We start from the raw sequence: 25,529 nt of genomic DNA, 5'->3' as shown, positions 1-25,529 counted from the left end.
CATAGCGTAACTAGATAGAAAGGCATAACTTGACAGAAAGCCAAATGAACGATAACACATTCAGAATTGCCAATTTATTAGCAATTTTGGAACTGTTTTCTGTGTATCGCTGATCTAAATCATTTATCAACTCATTATATTTTTCATCGAAGTTAGTTGGAAATATTTATAAGACTATGAACAAAGCGCGTAGTGACCTTCAGTGTTACTCAAACTGATCCGATCAGTCTAAGAACGATTACCATACGTCATCTTAAGGAGGCTAGTACCAACACCGGGATTTTCAAGTTTGACTGATAACACCCAAAGCAAACGTTGAGAAAATTTGTATTTCTCAGGGACAGTGTCAGTGTTCTAAAGTATATGAGTCTCGTTGGGTCGTTCTTCAGATATTGAATATAGCGCAGCGGTGTTTAACGTTTTGTATTTTATACAGATAATAACAGTGAAAACGCGCTAAAAACGGAAGTTAATTGTTTTCAATTGCGGGATTGAATCGTTTCCTGTGTTGTTCGCCGGGTGTGAGATCAAGCTGTTTCAGGGTGTCTACTAAAATTCCAAAATGAAACTTCGTGACTTTTTCGTGACCTTTTCTTTCCCAAATCATAAAATTTCCTAATATTTTCACGAGCGAATTTTCATGCATGCGATAGAAACGTACTTTCCCTGCGATTTGGATGCATCTAAAGCCGACCACACACATTTTTGGTGGTGAACTTTGACGTTTTATAGAACAAAATTTTCCAATCTGAACTTACATTTGAAGTTTAAAACAATCGTCAACCAAAAGCGAAATTTCATGATTTTCATGACCATTTTCTGATTTCGTAACTGATAGACACTCTACGCCTTATGCAGAGTCGTTTTGACGCATGATTAGCGTCATACTAAAGGCCTGACTACTGCAGGAAACATGTTAGTCGAACTCTTTAAATGCCACTAATCACGCGTCAAAACGACTGCATAAGGCCCTTTGTGTTATGTCAATTGTGGTAGTCCTGCCAACCATCTTTAAGCCGCTTAAGAGCTAGTAGAATCATCATAGTAAAGAGTGGAATTCATTGCAGTCTTGTATAATAACCAATTTCCCCAACGCCAGTGACCTAAATTATGCTCCCTCCCACTTCTGAAGTAAATATAAGTGCCTTTAAGGGATTCGAAGAATATAAGGTAACCAAAAAGTTGCGTACCATTAATCATATTCTCCCAGAGAGGAATGAAATGACGCACGTGCTTGCCAAGCGATCAGGAGTTAGTCTGACCACAGACCTTCAGTAATATAGGCACGTTGCACACACACAGCATTCATAGCTCGTCCAGTGTTGAAGAGAGGAGGTATTGAAGAAGCTTATTCGCGTGTCTTTGTTGTATGACTTTAAAGTGGGTCTGTCAACTGCCGCATCAAGTCGCCGTATATGCCACGCATTTGGGGAAAATGTCGTGAACAAATGCGCCGCCAAGCATTGGTTCCAGAAATTCTGCTCGGGAGGAGATGTGAGCCTTTCGGATGAACCTCGTAGTGGACGACAACATGTGTTGGATGACGAGGGCTTGAAAGCAGCCCCCTAGAAAGACAGTGGTCTAACGTGTGATGAACTTGCAGAAAGGTTCCATGTTTCCGCTGAAAGTCTGATTGTACCTGCATGAGATACGGAAATCATACAAGTAAAGCAAGTGGGTACCCCACACGTTGTCGGCAGCCAGCAAGGAACAATTGAGTGACAGCCTCTTTCTCTTTGCTCACTCGGCACCTGAACACACCTGTTTTTGATCGCTTGTGACGAAAAGCGAGTCTTCTATGACACTCCCAAGCGTACTAGACATTAGTTGTCGCCAGGTGGCCATTGTTTACACCTGAACACCTCTACACCCAAGATTATGCTCTCTGTATGATGGAATTATCGACAAGTGGTGCATTACGAGCTCCTTCTACCTGATCAAACTGCTGCTGATCTCTACTCTCAGCAGTTGTAAAGGATGCAGCGTGCACTGCAGCAGCAGTTAGCATTAGTGAACCACAAGGGTTGTTGTTTCTTCACGACAATGACCAGCCACATGTGCAAAAAGGACCCGGAAGAACGTATAGCAGCTTGGCTGGGAGTCGTGCACCATATTCACCGGACTTTCCAACAGATTACCACCTGTTTCATTCTCGCAACAACCCGTGGAAGATCCTTCGCAGATGAAGAAGTACGGAATGCACTCATGAACTGCTTTGCATCCACGACCGCCGACTGATATTACACGGTATTATGCAGGTGCAGGAACATTGGCAAAAGGTGTTGGATACTGATTGAGATTATTGCGAAACCTAAAGGTACAGTCTTGTCCAAAATGATTGTCGCATATCTATAACTGTCTTGTGGGAACATAATTTGATAATGATTTTGTAGGGTACTTTTAATACTATGTGTATAAACTTAGTCGAGAAATGTATATTTGTGGCAAATTTCACGGGAAAAGAATTATAAATACGAAAATTAGAAAGAGAAACAAATTGTTATTGCTAAATGGACAAGAAAGTTTTTTTTTTTTTTGTTATATTATTTACTACTCTTTTGACATGAAATTTATCACATACATGTCTTTGCCGATTATATACATACTAACATTATAAGAAATACCGGGCGAAATCATTCTCAAATTATATTCCTACATCAACATATTTATAGACATGCGACAATAATTTTGGACATGAATGTACATAACGCCCTCTATATTTATCTTTGTTTATCAAAGATTTACAATGGCAAGAACTTTTTTTTTTTTTTTTTTTTGGTTACGTTGTGCTAGTAAAAGAGTATCATAGTAGTGATAAAAATTTAAGTGTGGTAATAATTCATAATCTTGATATTGCGCTTAAAAATGCTTGCAACTGTACACCTGTTATATATTTCTTATATCGTTTTCTGAAAATATACAATAAATATTCAGTATAAAGGTAACGTACTCGTATTTCTTTTATATGGTTTTTGACATTTCATGCACATTCTACATCGTCGCATGTACGACCAGTTTGGAGAGAAAAGAATCTTAGTCTGTCAATATAAAAAATTTACATCGATAGTCCCCCCCCCCCCCAATCCTGTATTACAAGTATTAAAATATCCAATTCTCCAACCACTTAGGGTATCCTTAGATTTAAAAAAAAAAAAAAATCTAACATACTAGGTTTCCGAACAGAGATTACATTGACCGAGGTATGTAATACTCTTGTAAGCCAGATTGCAACTTTAATATTAACAGAAATAACTGACTTTTTCTAAGGACTGGGAAGTAGTAAATGATTACAATGTACACATATGTCCAAAATGATTGTCGCATATCTACAACTGTCTTCTTGTAAAAACATAATTTGATAATGATTTTGCAGGGTACTTTTTAATACTGATACTATGTGTATAATCGGGAAATGTATAGTTGTGGTAAATTTCATAGGGAAAGAATTATAAATTTGAAAATTAGGATGAGTAAAACAAAATGTTGCTAAATGGACAAGAAAGTTTTATTTTCGTTTTATTGTTCTTATTTACTGCTCCTTTGACATGAAATTTGCCACATACATTTCTTTGCCGATTATACACATGCTAACATTATAAGAAATACCGGGCGAATTCGTTATCAAATTATATTCCTAGAGCAACATATTTATAGACATGCGACAATAATTTTGGACATGAGTGAACGTGTAATCTAGTTCGACGTGAGGAATAATAAAAAATCTCTCCTATGAATATTTTTTCTGTACTCGTAAATGTTAACATCCACGATATTGTCTTGCCTGTCTATTGTTATAGAAACTGGTCTGCCTGTTGGAGAGATAAAACATTGATAGCCTCTAGACAGTCGACTAAAAACCTGGTTCACAATCATATTTCTTAAGACATAAATGCAAACTGACGCGAGAACAAATCCTTACCACACATTTTCATTTCAAGCAATTAGTTCCCTAAATGGTGTGTAAAGAGCTTTGTGGATGTAGGATGTAGTGGCTATGACGTCTTTTATTCACATAACTCCTCAGTTTGCCTCAAGACGGTAGATGGAAGCCGATATATATACATTCTAAATAGGGAATTTTTAATTAAGCTTTTATCAACTTTTTCCAGCATACTGATCTCAGTGTGATGAACTATTGGAGCGAAAACTCAGAAAATGGCCAGAAAGTCACATCATCATGCTTTTGCTTTCCACATATAGATTTAATTGATAAGGTTGTAACTTGCTTGCCAGTACAAATATACATATGTTTTGCCCTCCTCATATACGAGGCGCATTCAGAAAGTAACTTTCCCAAAGGCCTTGAACAGCAACAAAACACAATTGAATGGAAACATTTATTGTATCAGATACAGGGTGTGTTTAGCTATTTTTTCAACATATTCACCACCGAAATTAGTCATTTGTCATACAATGGGACTAACTTGTCTATACTTGTGTCATAGAACTCGGCCGCCCGAGATAGGAACCAGTGTTTGACAACCTCCTCCGCCTCTCCGCCGTTTTGAAAATGCTAATGCTGACCTGGCAGGAATCTCTTGAGGTGTAAGAACAGATTGTACTCGCTCGGAGCGAGGTCCTGGCTATACGGTGGATGATTCAAATATCCCAGACAAACTGCTGCAGGAAATCTGTTGTCTGGCGAGCTGTGTGTGGGCGGGCAACGCACCATCTGCTTGCTCATGACGTTAGGCCCATAGACCTGACACAGCTGAAGATGGATTTCAATCGGCGCTATGCCTTGTGCATTCAACAACTTTATTACTGCACGCACTTCACACGCGCCGGGTGCTGGAATAGGAACGTACATCTTCAACCACTGCCACGACGCTGTTGAGAGCACTAGGGAAGTTCAACTGGCGCATGCGCCCTGCTAGAACCTTAGTCTGTCACGTGCTCGCAATCGCTTGCCGCAACATACGGTTTCCTAGCTATGAGACTGTGAAAGTTACTTTCTGGATGCGCCTCGTAGAAATATTAAAGCAGGTTAATAACCAGCAAAATAAGGGGAAAAAAGTACGAAAAAAAAAATCAAAAAGAAAATATTTATATTTACATATATATGGCAGTCAAATTACATTGTTTCTTAAATTATATTAAGTACAAATGCAGCATACGGAAATCAACTTTCTTTCGAATACACACCACAACTATTTCTTCAAATGACACGGACACGGAAGAGGGAAATGAACAACTGCTGCCCTAGTAACAGACTGGAAGAAGAAGAAACTAACACTGGACGACAAAATGTATGTATACTTAACAGGTACAAACGAGAAGGGGCGGGGCGGGGCGAGAAAAGTCAACAACACGTGTCACTCAGTAGATTATACCAAAAAATAGAAATATTCATTTAGTTTTCAACTGGATTTCACTGTTAACAATCTCTTCTTTTCTCTCACGTACAGATCGTTAAAAAAAAAGAACAAACAACAACTTTACATTTTGTACAACAGGGGACTTTCTATTTACAGGTAACAACTGTATGTATAGATCGCTGTTGACAAAAACTCCCTACACTTTAACACTGTCCACAAACATTACATCTTCCTGGCAGTTGATGTTATTATTGTTATTTGCAGCTGAGAACAGAGTAATGGATAAGCTGCTGGGTAGATGTCAAGTCGGCCTGGGCCTCAGAATAAGCTTTCCCGTATCGTCACAAGACATGTTGAAATCTGCTAGCACTAGTCGCGTCCTCGCCGTTATGATTGACGGTGCTATTACACGCTTGTGAATGCCCATAATAAATAACACAACTGAAAGAAAGAATAAAAAAAATTATACTCGTTAGTTATTGTACATCTATTCGGATACTAGCACAAGAACATCAAATAAGGGAAGTTCATTAATGACTTTGGGAGCTTACTTTTGATACCCACTAAAATTAAGTTAATAATAATAATAATCAGGGTTGGCTGGTTTAAACTAGGGATGGGCAAAACCGGTTTTTATAAAAACCGAAACCCGAAAAACCGACATTTCGGTTTTCTCCGAAACCGGTTCGGTTTTTCACCGAAACTGGTTTCGGTGAAAACTTTTCGAAAACACATAAAACTATTTCTGTGGAAATGGATTCGGTTTCCGGAGAACAATGAAACACCATTCTGGTCAGAAATAGAACAATTTAAAAAAAAACCGGAATCGCTTTTGAAGAAAACCGAAACGGATCAGGTGAAAAAACGAACCGGTTTTGGAGAAAACCGATAACCGGTTTCGGTTTTTTTTTACCGAAACCGTTTTTTAATTTTTAAAAACCGGTTTCGGTTTTTCTAAAACACCGAAAAACCTGTTTTTGTGCCCACCACTAGTTTAAACCAGCTTTTTAAAAAAAAACTGGTTTAAACAAACAAAATGCTTTAAATCATGTGAACTTCATGGTGATGTTTTCACATCAAACCATCTGCATTAATTTTATCTCCTTTTCACCATTTAATCAAGGCGTCCCTCATTATCGAACCGCAACCCTTCTTTCAAGTGTTAACCAAGTAGCGGTTCGGATGTTACCTTAAGCAAAAGTCTTCTCCTTGATAACCTCGGTATTACATAAGGATGTTAAGCCTAAAAATATAAAACGGAACCAAATTATATATTTCTGCTTGCCTGAATGCCTGTTGTTTGCTTAAATATAGTGATAGAAATCGGCAAAATTTATCGACTGCCTACGTAGTTTCCAACATTAGCTTGGATTGCACTTTAATATCTCAGTTCTAGCGTACTGATATGATATATTAACTTTAAAATTTTTACATGCCAAGCAATAACGGGATTTTCCTGTTGTTGCTTTACATTTAGAGTAATAACAGGATTTTTCCGGTGGCTAAGATGGGAGTTTCCCGATTTAAGAAATTTACTGACCGGACCACCCAACTTTATAATGAAACGGGACAGTCCTGATTTCCGAATAAGCGAATACACTGTTGGTGATGGAGTGAAGTGAGTGGAACTTCCATTCTGCTATTGGAAGTACAAATGGAAAACAATTTTCCTCGGATGTAAGCCGAGAAGCAATTTGGATTCCGCTTTAAGCTTATGTGACCCCTTTCAGCATAACCCCGTTGCTGCATAATAACACCAAGGCGAAGCAAACTTCTTTCTGTACGTATATAATGTAAATACATAAAGCAAATTATTTAAACGAAACAACAAAAAACTGGCTTAAACAAAATAACGCGTTTAAAAAAAACATGTTTTTGCCAACCCTAATAATAATAATAATAATAATAATAATAATAATAATAATAATAATAATAATAATAATAATAATAATAATAATAATATAGGTTTATTCTAAAATTACGCAAAAGAACAAAGGCAGTATCAAAATAACTGTCAGTGGCACCAGTAATTTGAACCAACGCCGCGAGACAACCCTACAACAATGCACTATTTAATTCAACCTATAAGGTTGTCGTACATGCGCAATTACCAGAACGTAAAACAATTTATTACGAATAATAGAAAGAGGTTATTGTATTTATGAATGAAAATTTAAACCAAAAACACGCGAAATAGAAAACTCATAGCTTCAGCTTTTTGGTGATTAGACAAACAGAAGTTGTCACCAATAAATAGTTACAAACAAAGAGTAACATCATTAACGGTGACTTCACAACTGCCAACTTCAAAAAACAATATTAGTGATAGAACCATTCGATGTCTCGATAGTAATAGATACCATTGTGGATCGAATTTTACAAATGCCACTCACATATTTTGTAAATGTTTTGGACAAATTGGCGTCCCTCCATATAACACGTCCCTATCTGTCCCATATTTTGTATTTTAGATAATTTGGCGTCCCGACATATAATGTGTTCCTTTTAGGCACAATTCGGAACGCTGAAAATTTTCTTCAAATTCGGGATGTTCAGCCTAATTCAGGACAGGTGGTAACCTTATCAACTCGTTGAGTACCCATAATAACGAGTTTTGTTCCTTCCTCTGTTCATTCAAATATAACAATTTTTCTTTCTTATGACCTCAACTATTACAAGAAGTACATATCCAATAATGTCTTGTAAAATATTTTACAAAACTGCGATCCAATCAATGTTTACAAAACTAACTTTCCACATAAGTTTTTGTTTTTATTATTCCGTCAACTACTATCTGTTTTATTTCTGGTTGCAAAGGACAGTTTGGATCCCCCTCCCCTTGGATACGTGCCTGTGGGGACACAAGCCTCACTGGTAAGCAGGGTTGGCAAAAACCATGCTTTTTATTGAGAAACAAACAAAAAACAGTTTTTTTTGTTTAAACCAGGTTTTTTGGTTTAAATAATTTGCTCTATGTATTTATATCACATATGGACAGAAATAAGTTTGTTTCGCCTTGCTGTTATTATGTAACAACCGGATTATGCTGGAAGGGGTCACATAAGTTTGAAGCGAAATCCAAACCGCTTCTCGTTTTACATCCGAGAGGATTTGTTCTCCACTTGAACTCAAAACCGGGACTAATTGGCCACGAATGCGATACGTCTGCCGACTCACTCACGAAGGACCCCTGATAAAAATACGTTGTACTGATCTTTACATACTTGACAAAAAGATAAACAGCTGCATAAGTGAAACCATTACATATGGACAGTCCATACAAAATTACATATGGACAGTTTCAAAATACTGCAGAATACAGAACTAATTTAGTTCAAGTTAGTTCACTACGACTTTTATTAGTCCAAGTTAGAGAAATACAAGCACTTAATTTGCATATCACTAAGAAAAGTGAATAAAGATACGAATTATTTGAGTCAACTTTGGCTCTGACCTATTTATATATAAATAGATACCAAAGATACTTGATTTCAATAAATGCCTCTCGTGGGGTTTGTATGAACCCCCCTCCCCTTCAAAAAAAAAGTATGGCATTTCGATGTATTTTATCAATAGTAAACATTAATAAAACGAAATATTTAGAATTTTTCTTTGATTGCAATTGCATAACTATATCAACAAACTATTAAAAAATCACACAAGAAACATTCATAAACTTATAAAAAAAGTTGCTTTTGTAGTATAATCTCTGAGTAATGAACGGGGAATTTAGGTCTGAATATAATACGAATAATATACGGGAGTGAAGCGTGATAACCCACAAATATGTGTTCATCAAGATTTTAGGAACACTTACACTTTTACGAACATTTTTCTTGTTTTGGTTTAAACCAGCCAACCCTGCTGGTAAGTCACGAGAAGGAAGACTTGTGCAGTTTGCTAGCAATGAAGGCAAATCTTTATGAATTATTACCTTTAAAATTTGTACAATTATTCAATAAGGTAAGTAGAAACACTACTAGTTACTACAGCTTCTTTTTCTTTTGTTTGTGTTCCAACATACCCTTATTATATCTCATTTCCTTGAAGTTACCAACTTTCAAAACGTGGTTATAAAGTAACAATGATAATGATGTAATACAATCTGGATCTATCTTTGTACCTGAGGATTTCATCTATTTACTACTGAATAATTTAGATCTTCCCGAAGACCTAGACCGCCATCTATCCCGACTGCGTCACTGGAAATCTCTTTACTTTTTGATGTTTGCATGTGAATAAGTGTACTATCCTATAAAATAAAAGTGAGACCCCAAAAGATTCCGAAAAACACTTAATTAGATCACTAGTTTGCACTTTTTAACTGTCATCTGGCAATAATATCTGTCCACTAACAAGTGTGAAAGAATGTGGTCATCCTATAGTACTGGTTTCTTGCAAGTTCACAATAAGAATCTATAAAAGTGTAATTATGATTCAACTTGTTGAAAGTTAATTTTTTCATTATAAATTTTCTCCTATGTTCCACGTAACAGATATATAATTTTTTTCTCCACAAATCTAAAAGGAGCTAATAATTAACCTTAAATAGGTTGAACCATAATATTATGTTCATAGATTCTTATTGTGAACTTTGAAGAAACCGTTACTAAAAGATGACCACGTTCTTTCAGAACTGCTAGTGGGCAGATATGATATGAAATGAAATGAAATATTTCAGTTTAACGTCCCACGTTTATGCCATTTTAGGCTAAGAGAAACTATGATAAAATCAAGTGAATGATCGAAGAATTAATGGATTAAAAAAGTGGGACGAAACGGAAGTACCCCGAGAAAACCCACGAATATACAATGTAACCCACCACAAACTTACTTGGCCGGGAGTCGAACCAAGGACACCACACACTAGAGGTACGCGCTGTACTACTGAGCCAACATACCTCCCAAGTGCAAACTAGTGACGCAGTTTCGGATATTCACTTTTATTTTATAAAACAGTACACTTATTCACATGCAAAGATAAATACAGTAGAGAGTTTTCCAGAGGTGCACTCAGAACCTATGGCGGTCAGTCTTCGGGAAGACCGACATTATTCAGCGGTAAACAGGTAAAATCCTGAGGTACAAATATAGGTTTGGTGTTCTTAAAGACCAGTTTTTACCTAGAATGATGCTTGAAATAGCGAAGAACGGGTGGTTCCAAAGTGACTGTGTGAACGAAACCGCAGATGTATCTGGATCTGTCAACCAATACCATGCTCCAATAGCTGTACACACAGAGATTAAAGCCAACAAAGCTGAAAATGAAATAAGACAAAACTTATTATTTACTCAACATTTTTATGAAAGAAATGCAGGAGAGCTGCAACGTGTAATACACACATTGTACCAAACTGATTTTTGATTAACTAATTTGTTCATTGAGTTTAACTTTTCTGACTTTTGATTAACTAATTTGTTCATTGAGTTTAACTTTTCTGACTTTTGGTTAACTAATTTGTTCATTGAGTTTAACTTTTATCGTGAGTAAGCAACCAAATAACACACACATATTACAAAAGATAAACAAATATAGCAATGAATAAATGATTAGGGGGGAATCGAGACGTCAGCAGCAAGGCTATACAGGGTGTCTACTAAAATTTCAAAATGAAATTTCGTGACCTTTTCTTTTACCAAATCATAAAATTTCGTAACACACTCAAGAGCGAATTTGGGTGCGAATTAGGCCGAATTTTAATCCACGCGATAGAAGCGTGGTTTGCTTGCGATTTGATAGCGTCTAAAGTCGACCATAGACATTTTTGGTGGTGAATTTTGACATTTTATAGAACAAAATTTTCCAATTTGTTCTTACATTTGTTCAGATAAAGAAATTCGTGACCCAAAAGCCAAATTTCTTGACTTTCATGACCGTTTTCTGATTTCATTGACTTTTTCGTGACATTCGTGGCCGATAGACACCCTGCTATATGTCTCCGACACGATAAACACGTCTGCTCCGGCATAGAATGCAACAAAAATAAGGCTAATGAAAATACTACAAGATAAAAATCGCTGTTAATGAATAATGAAAAAAAGACGATAAAAGAATAAATAAATGATAAAATCAATAACAATATATACACAGAAGAATAAAAGATGAAATACAGTGAAACCTCTCTAGAGCGGACAGCAGTGGGGAATCAAAAATTGTCCGCTATAGAGAGGTGTCCGTCTTAGAGAGGTTTCGATATTTTTTTTTTCTTTACGTAAATTAGTAAACAAGGTGATATGTAATTACAAACTATTGAAGATAATTTATCAAACCTTTCTCTGACTGGGCATGTCTACATCTGTGGATTCTCCACAAATCGCTTTGAAATAAATTTTATTTCTAATCCGAAACTTCTCTAACCACTCGTTCGAGACCTTGAAATCTGAAACATCCATTTCTGTTGCTACCTCCAAATTCTTAGCTTTAAGCATCGACCCTAACATAGTTTTTTTTTTTTTTTTTTTCATTCCGCTCTCTACAAAACCATTCACTTGCACACCAACTTTGTTCGAAGCAATGAGACACTATTTTCATTGTCATTTTCACACCACAATTTTATTAACTTGTCTTGGTTTTATATTATCTAAGGTGCTTGTGTTTTACCGATACAAAAATTTTCAGCTATCCTTCGCACACCTCAGTATTCTTCGAAAATTCAATCAATTTGATTTTAACACTTGCGCTTCTCGTGGCATTTCGAAAGCTCACAACAACTTACACCTTATTGCTTATTTGATGAATAATGACTTAAAAAGATTTTCTTCTACAAATAGAGGCACTAAGACAATATGCGTATACGCGGACAAAAAATACCAAACATGCTTTCTTCTGCTTGATTTAAGCGGAACAGTAGAATGACGTGTCATCCCAAATGGCAGGCAACTGTCAATCACTTTTGATTCTAAAACAGGTTGGGTGGGAGTGGAGTGCAAGCAAAGGATATGAGGTTGTTGTTAAACAAAGACGCTTCATTTGAGTTTCTGAACAGCCAGTTGACGAGGAAAAATGTTATTACAATGCTTCCTTGGTGACAGATGTATGCATTACTGAAAATGTACTTTTTCTGTACTTTTCAACTTGTTTCTAGAGAAAGTGTCCGTAATATGGAGGTAAATAATACCTATAAGAGAAAGAAAAGACTGTCCGTGTCCGTACTAGAGAGTGTCCGCTTTAGAGAGGTTTGTCAACATGGTTTTTCCTACTATAGTGTTCAGGGATTACAAAATATGTCCGTTATGAGAGGTGTCCGCTTTACAGAGGTGTCCGTTAATAGAGGTTTCACTGTACTAGCAGCAAGAAATAAAATATATAAATACTAAAAATCTCAGAGGACGTAAGCAGCATCTAACGAATAAATAATGCAAGACGTCCAAAAACACAAAGATCACCCCCAAAACACGAGCAAGGGTACAAGGCAGTCCATGACGTTCTCTGACATCTGATATTCGGGACATTCAACAAGAATGTGCCGAATACTCAGTGGGACAATACAGTTTTCGCGATACGGACGCTTCAGACCATGTAACAAATGACTATGTGTCAGATGAGTGTCCGATGCGCAGACGCGCCAGGAGCACTTCATCACGACGACTAGGGCCAGAGCAGGTGCATCACTCTCCAAAGATTGGCGTAACTTCGTGGAGTTTATTTTCATTCGCCTGGTTCCCAATTTGCCTGCCAATGAGTGTTTATCAACGAGTAAAAATAGATAATCAGACATCGGAGCAAAGAAGACTATGCTCCAACGCAACATCGGTTAAGGCGGCGTTCTTGGCAGCTGTGTCAGCACGTTCGTTTCCTCGAATGCCGACATGACCCGGCACTAAGCAGACAACGATGACACAAATCAATGCCCTGTTGCTGTAGTTGATGGCATCTCACAAAAATATGTTGAACGAAGGCGCGCATACTGAAGACATTCTGTAGCCTCAGAACTACGCTCTGAGAATCGGTGCAAAAGAGCACACGACGTAACGAAAGCGTAAGAGCATAGTCGAGGGCAAGCTTAATGGCGGTTAATTCAGCGGTATATACTGAACACAGACGATGCAATTGGATCTCTAAGCTGCCCTCGTCGGTGACAAAGGCACAGCCAATACAGTACTCAACTTAGAACCGTCCGTATAAAACACAAAAATTGGGAGACTGTTATGCACAATTATAGTGTCTCTCGAGTAAAAAATCTCATGGATGGGTACTTTAAAGGCATGACTGGAACTCCCAAGATATTTCCACAATCAAAGTTACGGACTGGTTGGTATTCTTTTAGGTTCTTAAGTAATAAGTCACGAAGGACGAGTCCTACGAAAAGTTTTACCAATTCAGGATGTCAGAACTTTAAAATGAGACAGATGCAAATTACAGGTGATAATGAGATATTAAAAAAAAAAAAAGCAATCAATGGCATTATGTTTTGATGATGATGTTCAAATGTCCCACTCTGCTTCGGCGGGTAGAATGGATTCTGACGGTCCAATTTTGCACCACTTTTGCACATACATATTGCATAGTAAATTTGTAATGGTGTGTTCAGTGTTTCCTTTCAGTTCGCGAATCGTCCATGGTTTATTCTTCTCATCGATCTGAGACTTGAGACAATCCCAGTAGAAAATAAACTCTACAGAGACAATAAAGAGGATAACACCAAGAAGTTTCAATTTCGTTCGATAGATCTATGGAGGATATTTGGTGCCATCTAACGGCGAGATATGTAACTTTTATACTACCTCTTTATATAGTAGAAAAGGGATATGAATAGCCACCGTTACTCGTGAAGATGTTAACAGCATTATTATAATCGCTCTAGAATCTACTGCAAGAAAACAGAATTCAAAACTTCCCTTTCGTTCAAGTTATCGTGTGGAGTAACGGACATACACACATTACAATGTTATAAGGCCCACTAGCGTAATCAGGGTGTCTACTAAAATTCAAAAAAATGAAATTTCGTGACCTTTTCTTTACCAAACCACAAAATTTCGTAACATTCTGAAGAGCGAATTTGGGTGCAAATTATGATTAACTCATGCAAACAAAAGAAGCGTCCTTTACTTGCGATTTGGTGGCGTCTAAAGCCGCCCATAAACAGTTTCGGTGGTGATTTTTGACGTTTTATGAAACAAAATTTTCCAGACTGCAGTTATTTTTGTACAGATACAAAAAATCGTGACCCAAAAGCTAACCGATAGACACGCTGGTAATTCTAATAATCTTACAGCGTAATCCTAATAACTTTACAATCTTATAAGGCCCACTAGCGTAATCCTCATAACTTTACAATCTTATAAAGCCCACTAGCGTAATCCTAATAACATTACAATCTTGTAAGGCTCACTAGCGTAATCCTAATAACTTTACAATCTTATAAGGCCTACTAGCGTAATCCTCATAACTTTACAATCTTATAAGGCTCACTAGCGTAATCCTAATAATTTTACAAACTTATAAAGCCCACTAGCGTAATCCTAATAACATTACAATCTTATAAGGCTCACTAGCGCAATCCTAATAACTTTACAATCTTATAAGGCTCACTAGCGTAATCCTAATAACTTTACAATTTTATAAGGCTCACTAGCGTAATCCTAATAACTTTACAATCTTATAAGGCCTACTAGCGTAATCCTAATAACTTTACAATCTTATAAGGCCTACTAGCGTAATCCTAATAACATTACAATCTTATAAGGCTCACTAGCGTAATCCTAATAACATTACAATCTTATAAGGCCCACTAGCGTAATCCTAATAACATTACAATCTTATAAGGCTCACTAGCGTAATCCTAATAACTTTACAATCTTATAAGGCCTACTAGCGCAATCCTAATAACTTTACAATCTTATAAGGTCCACTAGCGTAATCCTAATAAACACAGGGGTGGGAGAGAGGACATCAGATCACAGCATCATTCCTCGACAGAACGCATCTGTGACGCTTGACATACAATAAGTCGAGTAACCTATTCCATCTACCGGAGCAGAATATTGAAATATTAAATAAATACATACATCAATGAAAAATTAAATCACTGTCATCTATAGTACACATTCTACCTCCTTTTTACAGCTCTGATGCTCTCCACAACTGAAATTATTGATTGGTTGGTTTTCTTTTGCGTGTGTAAACCCTTTGTGTACATAAGCTCTGAACGACATCTAGATTTGAATTTTTTGTTATTGGTAAGTTACGTGCACAGACTATCATCAATATCACACTGCATAGAGCAGACTTTCACCACCAAACTAACAATGCTGAATTACACGATTTACAGTACACATTTTGGCTGTACTGGCATTGGTGTCAGCAGACTTTTTAACGAGACTTAATTCAGCCGTTGTGAACACCGCTTGAAAAGTCCCTTCCTAAAACAGATAGCAAGAAAAATAAAATACTCGGTATTTCTGGAGCTGTGCATTGTGCACACAAAGTCAGAAAATTCTATTTATAGAACAAAATTTCTAACGTGGTTTCCTTGGATATAACGTCCCTTTTCCCACTAGTCCATGTCACTTAAAATTGAACATATATTATTACAACTATATCCAGTTCCAGAGGGAATAGAACTCGTGTGAACAGTACTAAAGGCAAGGGGCCGCGATGGCTCAGTGGTAGAGCGTTCACCTCTGGTGCTTGAGATCCTTGGTTCAATCCCAGCTAGCGACAAGTTAACTTTGTGGTGGACAAACACCGTGTGCGTGGGTTTTCTCGAGGTCCTCCCGTTTCCTCCCACTTTTTCACTCCACCATTTAATTTCTCATCATCACAGTCTCCTTTAGCCTAGCCGGCATAAACGTGGGACGTAAAACTAAAGATTTCATTTCATTTTCTTTTTCAAGTACTAAAGGCGTGAACGGTTATTACTGAACTATTCTTTCATATCATTTTATTTTCAGTGTACGAAGTGGAAAAAAAGCAGAGGCGGTATGTTTTACTATGATTTTGACTCAACATACCGGCTATTTAAATACTGTCTTGATCACTGAAAAACCAGAGACGGTATGTCTTCATTACTGAAAAACCAGAGGCGGTATGGCATACCACCGCATACCGGCTCACTTCGACCATCGTCCATAAGTCATACATGAAGCTCGAAAGAAGACCTGGCCTGAGTGGAGAGCACCGACCTCGAGAGTGACAAAGCTGTTCTGTGAAGTGGTTCTGGGTGGCGTAGTGATTAACGCATCAGCACGGTATGCCTGAGGTCCCGGATTCGAGTCCCGGTTCAGTTGGTCACTTTTTTACTTTTTGCGTGTTATTGAATTCACATCTATAGAGGATATGGTCTGTTAATATAATCGTTTCTTTCCTCTTTCATTAATATCTATATGACAGTTTAGTGTATTTACCGTTTTTTGTACTTGAAGTAATCGAGGTTGAAAGTAGCATCGGCTCTCGGAATATTGGAATAAACACATTAGTATTGTAAGGTTAGTCAAACAATTTCGTTAAGTAAGCTACACTTCATGTCACAAAACAAACTACGATGTCTCACTAAAAGACACGCGGACCGATACACATTTGCTTTTCTACACATGGTGGGCTTTATTGCTCAACATTCTATAATTCACGGACATCAACATTTTACTAGCATTTTTTTTATCTTCCTTGTCCCCTTGCAGAACCTGAAGATAGTTGCAGTTGGCAACTGAATGGAGAGAGAAATTCACTCACAGGAGAAAAAAAAAATATCGCCCATCTAGGACTGATTTCAACTCTAAGCAATGGAAATTGTGAAAAAGCCTCGACGAAAATATATATCGTATAGTATCAAAATCAAATATTTTTTTTACAGAATATATTGTAGAAAATTTTTGAAAACAAAAAATAATCGAAAACATCAGGGTGAGACGGACTAAACTGACTCTTACTCTTAACTGATTAACTCCATAAAGTAGGGATGTCCGGGAAATCTTACAAAAAATATACACATATCACGTTGCATCAAAATCGAGTTATTCTTTATGAAAATTATTGTGGAACTTTTTTTTTTTAAATAAATCGGGAAGGGGTAAACTCACTCATTCATTCTTAATAGATTGTAACCTTAAGCATTTAGAACGATTGTAAACCCTCATAAAAGAAGCGAAAATTATTTCAGTGTGTTATTTTAAACAATAAGTTGACAGGAAATTAACCTCTTTTACCCGTCTATCACTTACTAATTTCAACCGGAAGTAATGGCGATGTTCGAGAAGCCCCAAAATAGATATCTACATTGCATCAATATCGCGGTGGAAAAAAAAAAATCATTTTTGTAGATTTTTCTTTCTTTATTTAAATCGATGTTTTTGATTTAAATCAAATCTTTCTCCTCGTATAATAAAAGTCACAAAGAAAAAACATTGGGAATCAGTATTAAATATTAATTACGTCATTTAAGTGAAACTATTGGAGTTGAATTTTGAATTAATCCCCAATCGTTACCTATTTCAATCCCAAACAATGTTTCTTAAGCATTAAGGAAAAAGTACAAGAACGTTTATCAACATGACTTTTTTTTCCACAAAAGTTACTGATATTTGGCAGGGCCATTTTTTTTTATTTTTTAAATGGACCTAGCTTGCGGCAGGAAATACATATAAAATACACAAATTTCGCTTAAAATTATAAAATCTAAAAAAAAAAAAAAAAAAAAAAAAAAAAAAAAAAAAAATTAAGTTTCGGAAAGGGGTTCAGACTCTCCTAAACATGTCCCTATTATCTGCGAACAAACAAACAGTCGCGAACACAACAGAATTTTCGTTTTAAATGTCGATGGGAATTTCCTCGGTGGAATAGTTAATGACTTACAAATCCTACGTTACGAAGAGAAGAAAGCAGGATTGCCCCGTTACCCGTTCAAAATGGGATTTTCCCTGATTATCCTCTGCATCAAACACTCGTTTTTATACTGTGCTGTACATACATTTGTGTTTCATTGTATTACGATTATCTTCCATAATCGAAATAACAGAAACAGGATTTCACTTATTTTCACTTTAAATTAATTTACTTCGAAATTTGATTTAAATCAACGATTTTTATTTTAAAAAATCAGGTGATTTAAATGAATCCACCCCGATCAATATAGAGTAATTTTAAAATCATTTTATCACATTACATGTGTGTGAACTTACATGGGATGGGTTGCACCTTTTACCCTCTTATTATTGCGGATTTCAACTCCAGAAAAAAAAAAAAAAAAAAAAGAAAAAGAAACATGGTAAGGGTGAAGATGTATATGCCAAATTTCGTCAAAGTTTGTTGAATTTTGCGGAAGTACTGTATCTCCTTATAAAAGTATTATTCGTAAAGGAAACGGACGTTGGCACACAATACCAACACATAATGCCGGTTGGATTAATAGTAGAAACTTGCTTTAATTACTGTGTAACATGACTCACCTCTCCACCTGTAGGCGGCAGGTTGTAAATGGGCAATCACTTCTGTTAACCTTCTCTCAAACGCCTTCAGATCTGCAATGTACAACAAAAGATACACATTAGTTATTGAAAATAATGAAATCTGAAAACATTTATACACCAATATAAGAGAACTGTGTAGTAACATACGAAAGTGAACATCTATTCTATAAAACAATAAATACGAGGGATGTTCAACAATTATTGCCCCTAATATTGTAGTAATATTATGAGGAGTTGAACAGAAATATTGTTTTTGTAACATGTTGTACTCTAAAGCTTTAGAAGTATGTGTGCTAACGTACAGGGTAATGTCATGGATGTGTTCTCTCTATTTTGCAGGCAGAAAGTGCATGTCGTGATCAAATGCGAACACCAACGAAGATGCACGCTATATGGTTAGTGAGTTGGGTGATACCGTCACCTCCTACAAAGTAATTTTTAAAAAATGGTCACGTAAATTCGTTTTGGCAGGCAAAGCTAAGAACATGGTATGGAAGAAGGGTTTGTTGACTTTTTTTTTGGTGTAACAGCTCTCGAACATAGATGGACGAAGTGTTATTTCTGTAATAGGTGACTCGGTAGCAAAATAAATGCCTTTTATATTAGAGATAGGGCTGCCACTTGTACCGAATTTAGGTGGAAGATACCCAATTTCAAGTGGAAGATACCCAAAAGTTTTAAGTGTCCAAAGTTGCGCCTAAGATGGACGCATTATATGGCGGGACATTGAATTATTCAGTACACTTACAAAATGTGTGACAAAAAATGTTAGTGACACATGTAACTTTTGACCCATAATGTGTACCTATGATTATTGAGATGGTTCTTTCGCTTTAAATAAATAAATAAATAAATATGGTAGCAGTGAAATCACCGCTATTGATGTTATTCTTCGATCGATTCAACGGTTCGTAACTTCTGTTCAACTAATCTAATCTAATATAAATAAAATAAATAATTTGTTTGTGTGTTTCTGTGTGTGAGGCCTGAGGACCATACGAGTGGACCGAGAGTTACCAAATTTTGGTCAGGGGTACCTTGGCCCAGGCCCAGATCAAGACGAAGCCCTTTTTTTTTAAATTTCGAACCAGCGGGGTCTCAGGGGGGAGGGAGTTTACCGGAACCGGCTTGGGAATCAGACAAATTGACCGAGAGTTACCAAATTTTAGTCATGAATACCTTGGTCCCGGCTCTAGACCAGAATTAAACGTTTTTGTCAAAATTCGAACCAGGGGGATATCTCAGGGGGGCGTTTACCGGGACATGTAAAAGTAATAGAAAATGACCGATATTAGTGTCGATTCATAGTTTTCGGGGTCGCTAAAAATCATTGGTGAAACTCCGATCGCATTAACTTCCAAATTCACGCTATTCGGCTCCGGGCCGGGGGTCACCGGGGCAGGGGGTGGAAGTGAGATACCGAGACATATAAAAGTAATCCAAAATCACCGATATTAGTGTCAAATCCACAGTTTTCGGAATCGCCGAGATCAATGGTGATACTCCCACAGAGATCAATGGTGATACTCCCACAGGCAATGACTTCCAAATACAGCCCCCGTGCGAAGCATGGGTATATTCAACTAGTAGGCAATAAGCAGACGCTACTAGTTTTGTTATTTGTGTTTTTAGTTTAAATGTTCATTGCAGTTGTCACTCACGAATATGAGTATTTCTTTCTATTATTTTTAACAAATTGTTCCAGGTACAAATTTAAATATGAGGAACGGGCGGTCGATGAGTGCGTTCCACTTAAGGCAGTGTTGAATTCAGACTTTTGTACAAGAGGGAGGGGAGAATAAAAATTTAAAGGGTACATTAAAAAAACACTTCCGGATTTGGTGCGGCAAGGCAATTCTAACTCAAAATTTGTTCAAAGAATTTCTTTAGTCCCACCAGACGAATGCCGGAATGCATGAAATAGTACCAAACACAGAAATCTTTCTTTAAAAAAACAGTATGGAAAATCTCACATTACATCTCCATGTGCGAGACTATCTTTGTCGACTTTCTACCTTCCTCCTTTGCTCCCAACAGTGCAAGAAGGTTTCTAAAATAGCGTTTCGAAACGTACGCGATATATATGTGAAGATTGAGTCAGAAGGATGAACGGTAATTTTACCTTGTTCGGGGCTGTTTTATTTTGTTTAGCAAGTCCTTACTATAGCGCTTCACCTCTCCACCTTTTTATATCTGGTCGGCTACAATAACCAACAAATTACCATTTTCCCTAAATAACGTTGTAAAGCGTTTGTGTCTTATCAAGTTTTTTAAACTTCGACTTTATACGAGAGCGTGGTTTGTTAATCAGAACAATTAGGTTGGGCAAAAGAAGAAACTAATTTTCTTTTTAAAAAACAAAAATCTTTGCTTTTAACTCTTTTATTTCCGAAAAAATAAACAGAAAAAAAGCACGCACAGTATTTCAATGCATGTGAATAGATATTTCTAGGTGAACTCAGTCTCCCTCGCCTGAATTCAACACTGGCTTTAGGCTTACCAAATGATGATAACCCTAATTTGGGGGGAAATAATTGTTGAATACCCTTCATACTAACAACTTCTACCTACTCAAGAAGAAAAAAAAAATGTTATCAGTGTGCGAATTAAAAACATCTTGATCTGGTTCAACTTACAACAATTTTAAAAAAACGATATTTTATATTCAAATAGAACTTGGAAAGATGCATAACATATCGAACCCTCAATTTCCCGAAATAACAGGATTAAAAAAAAAAAAAGTCACGTTATGTTGGAATAAGCAATGAATGCACGTTTTCTTAAAACTGTGTTTTCATCGATATTACGATAACTTATTTTGATTCAATAAAATCTGCAAAATAATACGGAAGGTAATCATGAAGTGTTCTAAAATCCATTATATATACCCGGTATATATATATATATATGCTAACATACTTTGCAGCCATGTACTACTTGGACACAGCTCGTTTTTTCATTTCTAAATCGAATGCTATGGGCAGCGGAGGCTACACGCCAAGTAAACTTTGTAGTGGACAAACACAGTATGTGTCGGTTTTCTCGGGGTTCTCCCATTTCCTCACAATTTCTTCATTCCACTAAATAAATAAATAAATAAATAAATCGAATGCTAGTTTTCTTTTTTAATAATAATAATATAATAATAATAGGTTGCCTAAATTATTGAGCCTTTCGAAATCAAAATTAAAAATACATTTTACTCTGATTTAAAAATGCCATTATGGAACCACGTGGTACCATTTTGTTTGATGATCTGTCATTTTTCCGGCAACTAATTAATCCGTCGCTTTCTTCTGTAGTTTGTGGTCACAATATTCTGACATGCGGTTTCCACAGTTCTCTTTTGAAACTAGCTTAACTTTGAAACAAGTTTTAGGTAGTTCTGCAGAGATCACAACAAATAATAGTCTGACGGTGCCAGGTCTGAGCTAAGAGGTGAATGCATTAAAACATCCCAGCCAAGTCATAGCAATTTCTGACAGGTCGTATGCGGTCTGGCGTTGTCAGTGTACATACAACACCTTCTCTGCTGACCAGTTCTGGCAGTTTCTTTTGACTTGCTAGGTGTATTCGCGCTAATTGTCGACAGTACAGATCCGAGTTTATCGTTCTTGTCTGGCAGCAGCAACTCGTGATGCATAATGGCCTTTCAATCCCACCAAGCGCACAGCGTAACGTTCCTGGGTGTTAATGCTGGCTTAGCCACAAACTGTGGCGCCTTTCGTCGCTTCGATTACGATCTTTTTCGCGTATTGTTATCGTACGTTATCCACTCTTTATCATTTCGTAATCAACCGCTTCACCATTTGCATTTTAGTTGTTGACTACACTTTGATGGTGTTGTGAATGCTACGTATTTCCGCAGAGATTAACTTAACAAACTTCCTTCTAACAATTACATTTTAAGAACATTGAAACCATAGTCTCAACTGCGGAGAGGTACTAATTTTACAAGATGCATCAACAAGGACAACTATTCGGTCGGAGGCAAGTAGCGTTTTGTAATTATGGTTTACATGCCGATGAAATGGTATGTGATCAAATGTTTTGTGTATTCAAAGTGAGAGCACGTAGGCAGATGCTGGCCATGAAAGATCTAACGTTAAGTCAGCTATAGACACAACAAATGCTATAAAACAAACCGATCTCAACGTGGAAATGATATAAAAGACTCCAACTGAATACATAGACATTAGTTATACCAACAAGGGAAATTGTACAACAATTGGCACAAAGATTAGGTCGGGGCCGCGGTGGCTCAGTGGTAGAGCGTTTACCTCTGGTGCGCGGGGTTGTTCCTGGTTCGATCCCAGCTCGCGCCAAGTGAACTTTGCGGTGGACAAACACCGTATGCGTGGATTTTTGCAAGGTTCTCCCACTTTATTCATTGCACCATTTCATTCATTTCTCATCATCACCGTCTCCTTTAGCCTAACCGGCATAACTGTGGGACGTAAAACTGAAAGATTTCATTTCATTTTACAAAGGTTAGGTCAGGTCATGTTTTGAGATCTCGAAAATCATCCCTTCCCCCTTTCCGTTCTCAACAGACACACACCAATTAATTTTTCAAAAAATGTTTCACGATAAGTCTACAAGAATTTCTTTAGTGTTCCAAGAATTTCGATTTTGGTGTAATATGGCATATGTTTTACTAAGGTTTCCAATCCTCCCTACTGCTTGGCTAAAAATCAGTCGGGAGTGAATTTAACTCTGTCCTCCAATTTAGGAAGTATGTTGTACGATAGCATTTGTAAAAAAGTATTTGATTTTGATAAAATATGGTGTATATGTTCTACGAGACATTCCCACAATCTCTGCTGATTGGGGTTGAAATCACACAATAATGAAGGAGTGAAGCACCCTGACCCGTTTTAAAAGTATATTTAATAAAAGTTCTCCGATTTTTATCAAACAGTGAAATTGGTAACGGAAAGTATTATTAGTATGTACAGTCTTTGTGGCGATCAGAAAGAAGAGAAACTGATTGAAAAATTGCTGAGAAGAAATGTGGTAGAATGCATGATGGAAGGAAAAAGGGGGACAGTCAGAGACCACAACTGATAAATGGTAATAGCTATGAAGGCGAAGAGGTTAGGTGAAGACCGTGGAGCATGGAAGCTTCTTAGTCGCGGCAAGTGACATGCTGATCATGGCAGAATACTTACGACGTACAGCAGCGTGCAAATTTATCCGAACAAGATACACATTCTGTCAAGTTAATATTTGGTCTAGGAATTAATTCGTGCGGTTGGTACGCACACATTGAAGCTGTAGTACAAACACAAAATACATAAATACCTTAAGAAAAATATTGTCCATCGCTAGCCACCACTTTCGCCCATCTGTCAGGCAATGTACGGATTCCGTGGCGAAAGAAGTCCTCACCCTTGGAAGCGATCCAGTCAGAGACCCATGTTTCGATATCTTCTGAAGAAGTAAACCGCTGTCCAATCAAATCGTTGTTCATGCAATCGAACAAGTAGTAGTCCGAAGGAGCAACGTCTGGTGAATACGGCGGGTGGGGTAAAACTTCCCATCCGACATTTTCTAAATGGGTTTTGACCGGTTTTGCGACATGTGGGCGAGCGTTATCATGTTGAACAATAAGTATATCATGTCTGTTCTCCCATTCTGGTCGTGTTCTGGCCAGAGCTTGCTTCAAACGCATTAATTGTCGTCGATAACGTTCTCCATTCATAGTTTCACCCGGTTGCAGCAGCTCATAGTACACCACACCTTTCATATCCCACCATATGCACAGCATAACCTTTGCACAGTGAATATGTCGTTTTGGTTGTGATGGACCTGGTTCACCTGGTTTCACCCAGGCCTTTTTTCGTTTAGGGTTCTCGTAATGGATCCACTTCTCATCACCCGTAATAATTCGATGCAGAAACCCCTTTCTGCTCTGTCGTTGAAGCAGCAATTCGCAAATGGTTTTTCGTCTTTCAACGTCTCTGTCTTTCAATTCATGTGGAACCCAATGTGACATCTTTTGAATCATTCCCATGGCTTTCAAGCGTTTGGAGACTGTTGTTTGATCAACGCCTAATGCTGCTGCAAGTTGTTCCTGCGTTTGACACGAATCCTGCTCGAGCAATGCTGTCAATTCTTCGTCTTGAAATTTTTTTGGCTGTCCAGCTCGATCTTGGTCTGCCAAGCCGAAATCACCACTTCTAAACCGTGCAAACCACTTCTGACACGTTCGCTCAGCTAGAGCATGGTCACCATACACTTCCACCAAAATACGATGTCTTTCAGTCGCACTTTTCTGCATGTTAAAGTAATGCAGCAGGACACCCCGCAAAAACACTTTATCAGGCACAAATTGCGCCATGTTCACTTAACTACAAACTGGTGTTGTTGACGCTTTAATCCACTGCCCTATACTACGAACGATACGCGATGACAGGGGTTTGCAACACATGTGTGGATACACGGAACTGTGGGACGCTCCGTTCGTTGCGCCATCTCTTGTCCACCCGCACGAATTAATTCCTAGACCAAATACAATTGCTGCAATATACAAAACTATACATGTATTTAGAAATACCCTTAGTACTTTATGTGACCTACCTTATTTGTAATCACATCTGCGTCACATTTAGGCAGGGCTACACTAGATTTACACAAATATTTTGAATTTCTCCGTCATGGTACCATACGTTAACAAGGGCACAAAACATTTTCTCCCTGGTTTTGATATCCTTCTTTTGAAGATCGACTATAAATTTTCTATCGAATTTAAGCCAGGTGAGTCTATTGGACAGGAAACTACTTGCACATTGTTATAATTAAAGA

General features: G+C 37.3%; 1 protein-coding gene across 2 annotated transcripts in view; it reads right to left on the bottom strand.

The window, feature by feature from the left end:
• Positions 1 to 5,031: 5,031 nt before the first annotated feature.
• LOC145675778 (nuclear envelope phosphatase-regulatory subunit 1-like) overlaps positions 5,032 to 25,529 on the bottom strand; it is a 42,572-nt gene continuing 22,074 nt past the window's right edge. For both annotated transcript variants that reach the window (XM_081746471.1, XM_081746472.1), the window contains 3 exons: positions 18,702 to 18,773; positions 10,442 to 10,576; positions 5,032 to 5,759 (listed from right to left, as the gene is read on the bottom strand). In XM_081746471.1, coding sequence (XP_081602597.1) covers positions 5,620 to 5,759; positions 10,442 to 10,576; positions 18,702 to 18,773 — 347 coding nt within the window. In that variant the 3' untranslated portion in view covers positions 5,032 to 5,619. The remainder of the gene's footprint in view (positions 5,760 to 10,441; positions 10,577 to 18,701; positions 18,774 to 25,529) is intronic.

Source organism: Thermobia domestica, chromosome 18 (genome assembly GCF_964235325.1).
Source record: "Thermobia domestica chromosome 18, izTheDome1.hap1.1, whole genome shotgun sequence".
Classification (NCBI taxonomy): domain Eukaryota; kingdom Metazoa; phylum Arthropoda; class Insecta; order Zygentoma; family Lepismatidae; genus Thermobia; species Thermobia domestica.
Note: the sequence above shows the minus strand (reverse complement) of the source record. Positions and strands in the feature narration are given on the sequence as shown.